The sequence below is a fragment of the Calypte anna genome, chromosome 5A, assembly GCF_003957555.1.
Source record: "Calypte anna isolate BGI_N300 chromosome 5A, bCalAnn1_v1.p, whole genome shotgun sequence".
Lineage (NCBI taxonomy): Eukaryota > Metazoa > Chordata > Aves > Apodiformes > Trochilidae > Calypte > Calypte anna.
In genome coordinates this window covers 35,154,432-35,167,325 of record NC_044251.1, presented here as the reverse complement: position 1 = coordinate 35,167,325, position 12,894 = coordinate 35,154,432, and the positions used below count along the sequence as shown (strand labels likewise).

General features: G+C 42.9%; 1 protein-coding gene across 3 annotated transcripts in view; it reads left to right on the top strand.

The window, feature by feature from the left end:
- Positions 1-11,816, top strand: part of GPR132 (G protein-coupled receptor 132) — a 74,788-nt gene extending 62,972 nt beyond the window's left edge. For 2 of the 3 annotated variants that reach the window (XM_030452325.1, XM_008501109.2), the window contains exon 2: positions 10,698-11,816. In XM_030452325.1, the coding sequence (XP_030308185.1) occupies positions 10,722-11,816 (1,095 nt within the window). In that variant the 5' untranslated portion in view covers positions 10,698-10,721. Of the gene's footprint in view, positions 1-127; positions 139-10,697 lie in introns of those variants that run through there. The other variant, XM_030452326.1, reaches the window with a different exon arrangement.
- Positions 11,817-12,894: the final 1,078 nt, after the last annotated feature.

Here is a 12,894-nt window from a genome sequence, read left to right as displayed (position 1 = left end):
AATCTACTTTCCTTCAGCTCACAGCACTTATGACTGTACGTGGTACCGTTAGCAACTTCCTCCAGTTTTCACAGAGCAGCCTGTGAGTACAGCACGAGAACTTCATCACCTCCTTTGCAAAAGCCCAAGAAAAAAGAAGTAAGTGATTTCTGTCCCTGAAGCAAGGCATTACTTCTACTGAGTGGTATTCTGCTTTGTTCTGCTTTGATTACTGCTTCTCCTTGCTGTGTGTTTGCACTTCAGAAAGGCAGACCCTGTTTCACTGTTTCACTGCCTATGTTTCACTGTAGTCTCCTTGTGACTGATACAACAGACCTGAAATGTTGTTGGGTCCATATTAATTAGAATTTATTGCAGCTGATGGAGTCTTTGCGATCTGTTTTCCTTACAAATTCATTTTCCTGTAAAAAACATACTTGTCTTTCACAGAACAATTTTTGTTCCAGTTAGGGGTAGATGATAATGAGGACTGAAGGATTTTGGCAGGATACAGGTTGCTGTGAGGTTAGATTTAACTACCACTGCAGAGCATGAGGCATGAGTACAGAATTACATTGGAAACACAAAAGCTGGACTTCCTTTGATAGACCGTAAAGAGAAGTCATATTCAGCCTTCCATCTCATCCTTACTCTACTGGAATTTATTGTGATGACTTTAGTCTATAGTGACTAAATGGATACACTACATTTTTTCTTTTTCTCCATCTTTTATTCACACAGCACTGCTGATCTCTGTCACTCAGAAGTGTGGAGACTGAGTTGCAATTATTCTTTATGTCAAATATTTTTGGGATTTGACTTATTTGTCTGACTTTTCAAAAATCTTCAATCGCCTTTAAACCAATGGTTCCTTAACTTTGAGTAACCACATCTGGTACAGAGATAGGGGGTGGAGGGGGGGAGGGAAGGCAAATAATAAAAGGACTCATTCTGCTCTTTAACACTCAATGGGAAAGGCTGATTTTCTTCTGAGGACTTTGCACAGGACACTATTTAAACAAATAACCACAGTCTGTATTGAGTACCTCCTCTGTACTGTACAGAATTCTGCCTGAAACTGCAGGCAGCTCTTTCATGTTCAGCATTTTCCACACGATCTCTCCAGGAGAGACTGATCTTACAGTGATCACACCATGATCACACAAACAGCATTGCTGTCACTGTAGAAGTGCCTGAAAGCAGAGTTTCAACTATCTCAGCCTTCCCTGACAAAGCTCAGTCTCACTTCAGAGCTGAAATGGAAATTTCACAGCTTTGTGCAGAATGATTTTGACCTCCCAGCCACATTCTTCTGCTTTTGTACACAAGGGGCTACAGAAGTGGTAGCAAGACAGTGGTTCCCCCACCAGAAAGAGCTAGAACTGCAGAAGGTGAGAGCAGCATTGCTGTGGTTACCAAGAAACTTGTATCACTGCTCATAGGAGCAGTTGTCCCAGTGCAATAAGAACATCACCAAAGCAGCTGCTGCAGTTACTGCTGCACCAGACAACATGAGGACAGGTTTCTGTGGCTGCTCTCTGGGGCTCAAAGCTTCTACATCTGGCCTGAGCTTAGCACAGGCTCAGGCTTTGTTTGCCTTTTCTTGACAGTCAGTGCAAGCCTATTGTGTTTTCAGCATGTCATGGGGTGTAATTAGCAATGAGCATTTCGGGCCACTGAACTTACGTGGTCCTTTTTTCACCTGAGGTTATTTTTTCTCCTTTTACTTCTTTTCCCTCCCTGTACAGACTCAGCTGCCTCTGCAAAAATATGTATATCTCCACACTGCTCCTGGCTCCAAGGTTGCTGTGCATGCCTTGTGCATGGAGCTGGGACAATTTTAGCAGGAGTTAGCAGGCAGGACCTTCTAACATCCCTCTGTCACACCACGGCTTTCAACTGAACTCTTGAGGCCAATGCATATGATGGAAGCAATTAGTGCTTAACCCTCCCTCCTGAGCTGGAGCTATGATTTAGTGGTGATGGAGAAAGTAGTCAAGGATCTCATCATACTAGCAGAAATCCCATCATCTTTACAGCTGCTTTCTGTAGAACACATCAGAGAGAGAGTGTAGTTGCTGACAGAGACATCAGAGTTGTGTAGGTGCAAAGAGGAACCTTTGAGCATCACAGTTGTTGATGGTATAACCAAGATCTTAAGGGGAAAACCCTGCTGCTGGTATGTGAGCTAAATAGCTATATGAGGTGACCCAGATGGCAAAAAAAGGAAAGCAGTAGCTCTCCAATTAGTTGAAAATGAATCATACGACAAGAAGGAACAAAGAAATTGAGTTTCAAGGAAAATGGAAAGGGAGGGCATAGTAGTGTGTGAGTTCAGAAAACTTGTGGAAACTATCTTTAACTGCTCTGTTAAAATAGGATTGTTTCAAATATAGAAGGCACTATGGTTTTCAAAAGGCTTTGCAGATCCCAACTGCTGAGACACATTGACTTTTGAAAAAGAAAACCAGTTTTGAGTAGAAACTAGATTAGACTTCTCACTGAGACAGTAGGTCAGTGAGAACAAGTCTGGCAGGTCATAAAATCATTTGGGGCATGTTTCTGCTCCCCAGCAACCTCTTTTTTAGGACTGATGATGCTACCATCCATAGTACAGCTCCCAGGTGACAGCAGCTCCTGCACAAACCTACCAGGCAGAGTCTGCTGTCAGAAGGTGGAAGGGCAAAATTTAGCACTGTCTTTGCATTTTCCTGCAACTGGCAGGAAAGCGACAGTCGTATTTTAAGGATGTAGGAAAAGTCTGTTTTCCTTGTGACTGTCAGTACTGCAGGGGATGTCAGTGCACAAGAGGAAAGCTTGTGAATTTGGGAGCTTGATCAGGAGATGGTTTCGGTTATGAACAAATAGACACTGCCTAGTGGCAGTCCTGCCTGGACACTTGTTTTCTGAGCATGCATCCTCTGGTTTCCATGGGAACTTGAATGGCAAAAGAAGTATGAGTTACCATTTGTAGATATCCTAGGCCAGTAGTGGTTTGGAAACCACTGATTGGCTTTAGACAGAGGCAGGGAAAGCATCAGTGTGTTGGTGAAAGTCAGGAACAAACCATGGCATTGCAGAGACCACATCTAAGGAAAGGAAAATCCAAGCAATTTCAGTGTGTCAGCAGTGACAAGGCAACAGCATGCAGGGCTAAGCTGTGGTCAGATACAACCATGGTCCATTAATAAAAATAAACCAATATAGGGAGGCAAACATTGAACAGCCACAATCCACAGCCAGTTTACAAACAAGCAGGGCAGCTTACCACAAGGTAGGATGCCTGCATGGCCACTAAAACACATGCCTGTCTCTGTTGCAGCATTGCTCCATTCATGCTGGGCTGCAATAGAATCCAAGGGTCCCACAGCCTCTGTGGGTCCAGGAGCCTGGAAATCCTGAGTGCCAGCCAAGGACTACCACAAGCCACAGGCATGGCTACACTGCTCCCATTCCAATGGCCTTGACTGCCTGAGAGGTGATGAGGCTGAACACTCAAACTTGATGCTCCTCCCAGCAAGAACAAGACTCCCTTTAACCACAGGTTGTCCTTTGCTTTCTCATGCAGAGACCTGAGGGCCTTTTCTTGGTGTTGGTGTTGGCCCAGGTGACACACACAGTCACCTGTTGTCATTCACTGAAGGGTAAAAAGATACATGGCCTCAGTCCAGAAATTTCCAGCAACTCCAGATGAACAGTTGCTGCCCAGTTGCCAGGGTGACAGAGCATCTCTGTTAGGGGCACACCTTGTGTTCTGAACATAGGTCTTCACATTTCCTTGTTCAGTTACCTGTTGTTGTATCTTCCTTAGACCTGACAATTAGGTGTGCTCAGCTTTAGCAGGGTGCCAGCATGGCCAAATCTCCTTGCCCTGTTAAAATAGCTGCTCTCATACCCCAACCTGCTCTTTTGGAGTCTAGAGTAATATTCATCCACATTTAAGCCCTCAGTGTCAAATCTACCAGTACTTTGCCTTGCTTTGACATCCAGGAGCATACAGAACCCAGGAGAGGGTCCTTCTTCCAAGGCTTCACAGTTCCAGTACAAGCCAGCAAGAAAATCTGGCCAGTTAGGAGGCCAGTTAGGAGGCCACTCAAGTAACAGAAGCCATATTTAAATACTCCCAGGCTATCAGCAAAGCTGCGATAGCTATAGGGAGGTATTTGAGCACAAGTGCCTGCTTGTTTTGTGTGTGAAGAGGGTGTGCATCAGCAGCACAGAATTTGCCAGCCCTGGGGCTTCTCTCAGCTCTTCACTTTCACTGGCTCTGCTCCAAAAAGTCAAAGGCTTTCCTCAGCCTTTTGACTTGACAGGCTTAACAGTTCAGCCTCAAATTGATGATAGCATTTCTGAGGATACTGATGGCTTTCCTGGCCTTGGAGCTGGTAGGTACCAGGGAGTAAATCTGCCCTGTAGTAGCCACTCTCTGATGCTCTCAGGGAGGACTGAGAAACTTCGCCAGATCCAAAAGTCCCAAAATCATGAGTCATGGCTTATAAGTCATGAGACTGGGGAAAAAAAGTCCACTGGTTTGTGGGGGATTTTGAGGTCTATTTTTCACCTATCTACTCCACATAACACATATATAGATATATCTATTTTTTGATGTGTCAAGTAAGATGATTTAAAACCCTATAGAAGGAGCTTTCCTTTACACATTTCTCTCTTACCTGCTCTGCAGACCCTCACTAGGTACTGTAACAAGGCACTAAGACATAAAGTTTATGGAAGGATCACAATTTTAAGCTTGGTCCTTTGTCAATCCTGAATTATGTATCAGTTCACTCACAAGTTCTTATTTTAGCAAAGTAACACATTTAGTTGTAGAGTATAGGAAAGGGGAAGTGGCTGTGTGGGTCTTTGCAAATGCTTACAAACAGGTATTGAAAACCTCTAGTTGCTGAGATTTCACATCTATGAACTGTGCATCATGGGATAAATAAACACTTTCATCTCATCAGAAATGACTGCCGAGTTCCCCTCCTCAATGGCAGATGATTAGCATCTTCTATCTTCTGACAAAATTTTTTTTTGTTTTTTTGTTTGAGGTTTTTTTTTACACAGTTGCTCGTATCTGCAGTGTAGAGTTAGTTATTAAGGCTGCATAACTAATCCCAAGGTCCTACTACTTCCTTATATCAGCTACTGTCAGCCTAAATGCTCTGCAGCTTGTTTTAACCAGCACAAGTCACCTGAGGGGTTACCTGCTGCACCACAGTGCTCTGGCTGGTGTCTCACAGCTGGAGATCAGTGTAACCACTGCTGCACAAGAGCTTACATCAAGCAAAACCATACCTGAGCCTAAGATGACTACACTTGATGACCAAAGCAAACTTTATGCCGTGCTTTGGTTCAGCAGGAGGCTGCTCAGAGGCCTTCCTTGTTTCTTAAGTGTCTTTCCCACAGCTGCAGCAGCCAGGAAGTGTTCAAAAGAGGGCAAAACTCAAATAGAAACCTAGCAAATACAAGAAAATTGCCACTTTCCTCTTTCAGGAATAATGTGGAGATTTTTTTCCTGACTAAGCATTAAAGCAGCTTCATATGGTGTGGATTTGTTTCTGCATTCAAATCCCATTGGTGGTTTTCTTCTGATCAAGCTAAGATAGAGACAGATGTTTTAAGATGGAGTTGTGCTTAGGCTGTATTCCAGTATAGTCCTGTAGTTTTAAATACCCTTTTTTCTCTACAGAGCTCTGCATCTATATCGTTACAAAATTATATATTTATATACTATGTTCAAATTCTATACTATGCAGTTTCAAGTCCCACTATCTTGTGTGCATCAGTAAAAACAATCAGTCTGCTGGGTAACTAAGAGGAGACATTGCTACTTTTCCTTTGTCTGCTGAGACTTGTTTAGAGAAGTAATTTCCTCTACGAGTTTGTTTATTACTAATGCTGGAAAAACAAACAAACAAAAAATTAAAACAGTTCACTAAGTTCTGGTTCATGATCTATTTTTATCCACAAAGATAACACACAAGTTTTCCTAAGTTTCTATTAAAATTTACAGCCAAAAGCCAGTGGCTGGAAAGCTAACAGTAATTAAAGTTTACAGATAAGTAATGCAAGGTCTGCATGAGAAAGAGAAGTTCAGGGTCAGAAGAAAAGTGATGAGCATTGTGGGTCATAGATCTGGGAACTGATGTCTCATCATATTGGATTTGAGTGGTCAAACCAACACCATGGTAGCAATCTTGTGTCAGTTGTGGTACCACATGCTACTAAGGAAAGTACACAAAATCTTTCAGCAGACACTTAGGTTCTGTTTTACTGAATGTTGATTTATGCCTTAAAACTTGCAGGCTGCTATTCTTTCCATGCATTGGGAGCAGGAGGGGGCGGGGGGTGGGTGAAGGGATGGGGCTGGTTTTGTCTTAACCATTATAAGTGTAACCTTAAAAAAATATTCATAATATCCACATAAGCCCCTCAGTATTCTCAGCTCTTACAATTATCTTTCATATAGAAGGATGATTGAAAAATTATTTTAAAATGAAAAATAAATAATGTGCTCTGCTTATGTAATTACACTCATGTTATGTATTTCAAAGTCTCTTTTTTCTCTTCTCTCTCTATATCTCTGGTGGATGAATCCAAAGACTTCCAACCAGTGCTTTGTTCAACTACTGTACTTTTTTTGATTTCTCCTTTCTGCCCTGTAACTGTATCTACATTTTTTTTAACCTTTCCTAATGTGGGCTATTTTTATCACTCTAGCTTCTCTGCTGGGAATTGAAATAGTTTTACATGAGTAGCTCATAGAAAAATGAAGCAAAAAAAGGGCAAAATAATGTCTTTTGCTTTCCCCCTTGTTTTCACTTCTCTCTTTATACTTCAGTGTTAGCAAAAACACTTCAGTCCCTTGAGGAAAGACCAAACTTTAATGCAGCCGTCCTGAAGGAGCAGCAGGAGCTGCCAGTCAAGCTTCCACACCACCCAGGACCTCTTTCTGCTTCATTCAGGGCCAGACTCCCATGAAGACCTTTACTCTGAAGCAATAACCTCTAAGCTGACACGCTCACAAAAGTCCACACACTTTTCAGGGCTTAGCAGTTATGTTTTCAAAGGAAAAGAACTGGAGTGTTGTGGTGAGAGCTGCTGTGCTCCATGTGGACCCAAACAGCCAGATGGATTATTAACAGCCAAACAGCTTATCCAAAGGATTTTGGCATCCACAGAGAAGGTACCTGGTTGAGCAACTCAGTTGCAAAGAGCTCTAAAGAGTCAGCAGAGATCAGCAGTGCCTCTGGAGCCTGATGGAGGCTGCAGATCACACTACAGCTGAGCTGCTCTCAGTACAACCCTCCCTCCACCTCCCTCTTGCTGCTCCACTGCTGGCCATTACTTACTACTATTTCCTTTAGGCCAGCCCTGGTGCTGCTTTGACCCTACTGACCCAGTTTAGAAAGGTCAGCTGGTGGACAGTTGACCCAAATAGAAAATGGGGACAAGTTTTCTGGTGGCTTACCACTCTGTGCATGTTCACAGAAGGGTCAGGAACCCACTGGTCAGGGACAAAGCATACAAAAAAAAAGGTGACAACCAGGGTGTTTATGCTAGCGTGCCTGTGATGTGAAACCACATCCTCACAGCATCCTAGACTCATGGTGCCATCCCCCGTAGGCTGTGTAGGGCACTTTTGCAGGACAGATCAGTGCTCCCTGAGGCTTCCTGGGTAGGGAAGAGGGCAGGTGACATTGCATAGGCTCTCCTGCACAACAGAGCAGTACTTTGGCCCCTGCCCACACAGTGGAAGATACGAGTTCTAGACCAGACAGCACTTTGGTATTTTAAATCTTCCACTTTCAAGGGAAGCCTAAGAGCAAGCACCTTACCACTTCTTCTGGTAAATCAAGTGTACCTGCAAGGTGTACTGCATCACAGAGAAGGTAAGGAAAGAACAGTCAGTCTCAGTCTGTTTTCACAGCCCTGTTCAGTGGGTCTGCAGCAAGGCATTTCTGCTGCTTTCTTATTGCACCCCAAGAAATGTCATGTCCATCACACCTCTTCCATCCACAACCATGTTTACTTGGGCAGCTGCAGGTTCCTTGCCCTTTTTCAGGATTTTCTCACCATAAGGTCTCACTACATTACAGCATGTAGACACTCCATTTTAGGCGTAAGAAATGCAATTATCTATTTGTCTAACAGTGTGAACATAACACAACAACATTAGAAATGCTAGGCCTACCTACCCCAATAATGTGGCTACAGTCTAGGCCAAAAGCAGATGTCCAGGAAAGAGTGAAAATACTGAGCAGGCACACAGCACATCCTAGTGGATTACCCCATCTTCCTATACCTTAGAAGTTTCCAAGACCACTCTCTGGTGTGCAGGTGTACAGCATCTCCCACACTGGTCAGACACATCTGAGCTGAAGACAAGCTCTCATGTGAGGTCTGGGCAGAGAAATGTTGCTGACCCTGAAACCAAGCACCACTTTTATCCCCTCTACACAGTGGTTCAGTAGGTGGCCCAGAGAAGACCTCACTTCATTCACCAAGGATGGCAGAAGAATGAAGAGGCAGCAAAAAAAAAAAAGTCACTACCAGCCCTTATAGCAACCATAGTACTTCTAAGTTAACAACAGCTGTCAGTACACTTTCACTGCATAGAAAAGAAGGGAAGTAACTTCACACAGAAACCTTGCAGCAGCCCTGCTGCATACGGTGCTGTCTTCCCTGCACAGCAGTACAGATCCTCTTCTCAGCCATTAAGATGAGACATTTGAAACTAAAGAAGACTTCACATTCCCCTTGAGGGGGCCTCAAGATACCCACCAAACTCCAGTCTGATTCTCACTTGTGGAGGGATATGGCCCTCTGGCAAGAGGCCATGGTCCAACCAGCATGGTGGCAGCTGCCTGCTAACCCTCACCACGGTGTCAGCACATAAGCAGAGTCTGGTTTGCTGTGGGAGCAACTGGAAGGCAGTCACAGAGCACAGTTGCACCCTCCAGAGTGGGCTTCTTTCACACACTCAGCACTTTTTCAGTTCTTCCTCCATTGGCTTATGCTGCCAACAGGGATGGGGACAGCAGGTACCACTGACTCTGCCCTGTCTGCTCACTTGCCAGAACATCTTCACTCAGAAGCTACTGTCATTGAGCAAGTTCTGACTGTGCTGAGGTACATGATAGAAATGAACACCTCTTGGCATGGGCCAGGAGACCCTCTCGGTGTTTATGGCTGTGGCTAGCACAGTGATACTGCGAGAACCTCACAGGCTAAGGCAACCTGTTCCTCTTTTCTCACAGAGTTCTGATAGTTTTGTAACTAAACTAAGTCAGGGGATCTGATTGCCCTCCAAGTTCTAGGGTTCTTGCATGGCAGGTGTTCTGTCAGGCATTTAATGTAGAATTGCTTGTACCACCTCAGGGACTGCTCTTGCCCACTAAATTGTTCATCATCCCAGTGATGCAGGAGACAACCCCACTGCACTGAAAGTAGACTGTTTCCCCTTGGTCCACTTAAGGAGGGGCCAAACAAGCAACAAATAAACATTCTGAGGCTGCATGAACTCGAGGTTAAAGATATGGCTCATGCACAGTGTGGACTAGGAAAGCTCATTCCCCTCTTCTGTCTGAAGGGACTCGCTCTCTGTTAACAACATCTCCTCAGTGTGGAGTTAGGGGACTCTTGCCTGGAGCGCGTGTCTAGTCCATAAAAGAATGACCAACAAATAAGGCCTGACAAAGGCTTCTTTTTATCACAGATGGTATACATTGGACACCTTCAACTCATATATACAGCAAAATACAATTTTTAAGGGCATGCAATACTATTCCGGTGCATCCACCTCCATATTCCTCTCTTCACTTGAAGAAGATTTCTGTATGGAAATCATCCTGTGACTTTGCAAGAAATGCTTCTCCCAGCACTACTTAACACAAACCAAATGCCAGTTCTGCTCATGTTTATGGTTGTCTCAGAAAGGTGGAGGTTTTTTAAGCACTCCTGCTCAAAGAGCACTGATTTTCTTCACCTCCATTTCCTAAATATGTGTATATTCTTCTCTCTGGTCTTGATTATTCCTCTAACTGCTTACTATCATGGATGTTACAGAGCACTACAAGTTTATGTTCTTCAGCTGCATTTATACTTTTAGAGGAGGGAGGTGAGAAGTATGAATTAGCTAGGTCTAAAGAACCATGGTGGAGGCGTACACCAGTGGGCAGACTGGTTCCTGCATATGTGGTAATTTCTGACGCAAATACTACCACCCACTTGAGGCTTTCCCCCTCCCTCCCCAACTGACCATACATGATACCTTCTGTTGGGAGTCTGCCTCCAAAATCTCTACTGTTTGAAGTTGTTTTATTCAGTTTGAAAAAGAAAATTATTTGAAGACTGGTCTTTTTAACTTCCTCTGGGAAGTGACTTCAGTAATTGATCAGAAGCTCTGTCTTATTTATGAGGCAACCTGGTGCAGGAACAGTCTCCAATTCTCTGTTTCAATGAACAGGCTTACTGTTGTCAAGACATTCCTTGTGAAATTCCTTACTTACTTACAGGAACTTTTTCCTTTAAGGCCTGACTCCCAAGAGACAGGAAAACTTGGAAAACTTGCCTGTTTTAGGTGTTCCCCCTAGACAAGCATTCCACTTGTCCCCTTGACATGTCCTGTTGGCACCTGTGGGTCCATAACTTTTACTGGCATGTTTTTAAGTAAGTGATTCACATGCTAACTTTCCACTTTGTCTTCTGATTCTCAGGAAACGCCAGCTGGAAAAAGAATAATGGAAAATTGTACAGACACAAATAATCACCCCACTTGCACAGAAATTCCCTACAGCGAGAGCAAGACACTTCTGGTTGCTGTTTACAGCATCGTTTTTGCCATAGGCCTTCCAGCAAATTGCATAACTTCCGTGCTTACACTTGTACAAATCCAAAGGAATAAAATAATTGCCATCTACATTTTCAGCTTATCACTGAGCGAGCTGATGTATTTAAGTACTTTGCCCCTCTGGATTATCTATGTGCAAAATGAGCATGAGTGGAATATGGGTGTAAATGCTTGCAGAATAACAGGGTTCATCTTCTTCTGCAACATATATATCAGCATTCTGCTTCTGTGCTGCATTTCTGTGGATCGTTATATGGCACTGGTGTATGCTCTGGAATCTAGGGGGAGAAGAGAACAGAAAAAGGCAATCATCATAGTGTGTTTTCTCTTTGTTGTCGTTGCAATAACCCACACTCCGATATTTAACATGGAAGATAAATGCATGAATAAAACCTGCTTTGAGACTTTTCCTCTTGACATAAAGTTGGCTTCTTTTGGATTTGCCAGATTCCTAATTGGATTTGCCATACCTTTCATAATTCTCATTTTCACAAACTACAAAATTATCCAAAGTATAAAAGCAAGCAGCAGCTTGACTTGTCACCAAAAAGCCAAAGTGAAATATTTGGCTATCACTATTATTGTAATTTTCCTGATCTGCTTTGCTCCCTACCATGTGGTACTTGTAATAAGATCCATATACTTTATGTTTCATCAAAATTCCTCATGTCCTTTTGAAAAAGCTATTTATTCAATATTTACAGTGTTTCTGTGTTTAGCCACTGCAAACAGCGTTGCTGACCCAATCATCTACGTTCTGGTTTGTGAAAACGTCAGAAAAGATTTTTATAGGAGTCTGAGAAGATGGAGATTGAACTCATCCAAGCTGAATTCATCCATTAACCACAGGACTGACACCCTAAAAGTGAAAACGTCAAAAGAATCAGAAGAGGGAGGGATAAGAGAAGGAAACAAAGAAATACCAGATTTATCTGACATTCAAAAGAGCAGCAAGAGTGGCAAACACCACAAAGGTGGCAGCTAGCAGTTACCTGCTGACACAAATAAGAAGTTCCCAACGCTACCTGCAGGTTGCAGCACAAAAGTATTTACATGCTGATGTCTGTAACTCCTTGAGGATGCTACAGGAGCTACACTTCTTATTTTTGTTTGTCTCCTACAATAGTTTGTCCACCAGTATCACTGGTGAAAATATTGCTTTGCTAAGGACAAGTGGAAAAAACAAAGTAATTTACTTTTACTCAAATTCAGATCATGAGAGCTTACTTTTGTGGACGATTTTTTTTCCTCATATGAATTCAGAACAAGTTTTATCTTCTGAGATGGACGATGAAAATCCCTGCTGAGGAGAACAGTATAGGGCCCCTTGTTTCAGTTGAAAATTTTAATTCTTGAGGTTCAGGTGCAGGAACATGTTCAGGTTCTCATCCGCATACTCTGTTAACGTTTGTGGTTAAACAGTGGAAAATATTAAAAATGAGGAAGTCTTTCAACGAGTGCCTTGAAAATGTTCCTAATACTTCAGAATGCAGCTTTATCTACCTTGCACACTGAGATTTAGAGGGCAAAACAGTGGCCTGATAACACAGACCAACAGTACTTCATATTAGTCAAGATCCTGCCCTATCCTGAAATTCTTAAAAATTACAATCCCAATGTTTGACATTAGTAATTACAGTTAGTAAAATCTACTTGTTTGGGAGTTAAATGTAGAATGCCCTGAAATTTATATAAAAAAATATACATTTCTGAGTGGTACCATTTTTATGTCTGGTTTTATGTCATCTCTGAACCTTTGTTGAACTTGTGTTTCATTTCTGACTAAATTAACACTTCCCTTTTGTTTCTCATCCAGCTTTTAGTGTGTATACTCTTTACAAGAGGTAAATGCCTCACAGACAAGGAAAAGTTGGCAGCGTGGAGACTGCTGTCCCTTCTCCCCATCGCTGGGAACCCCCTCAGACATGCTGCTCATGCACATGAGACAAAGCTGGGGCAGATTTTGTTGATGCTGCTGCCACTTTACTAAGAATAAAGTACTGATGGTAGTCCGCTGTGCCTTCAAACCAGTTATTAATATACAGTAACAACACAAATCTGGC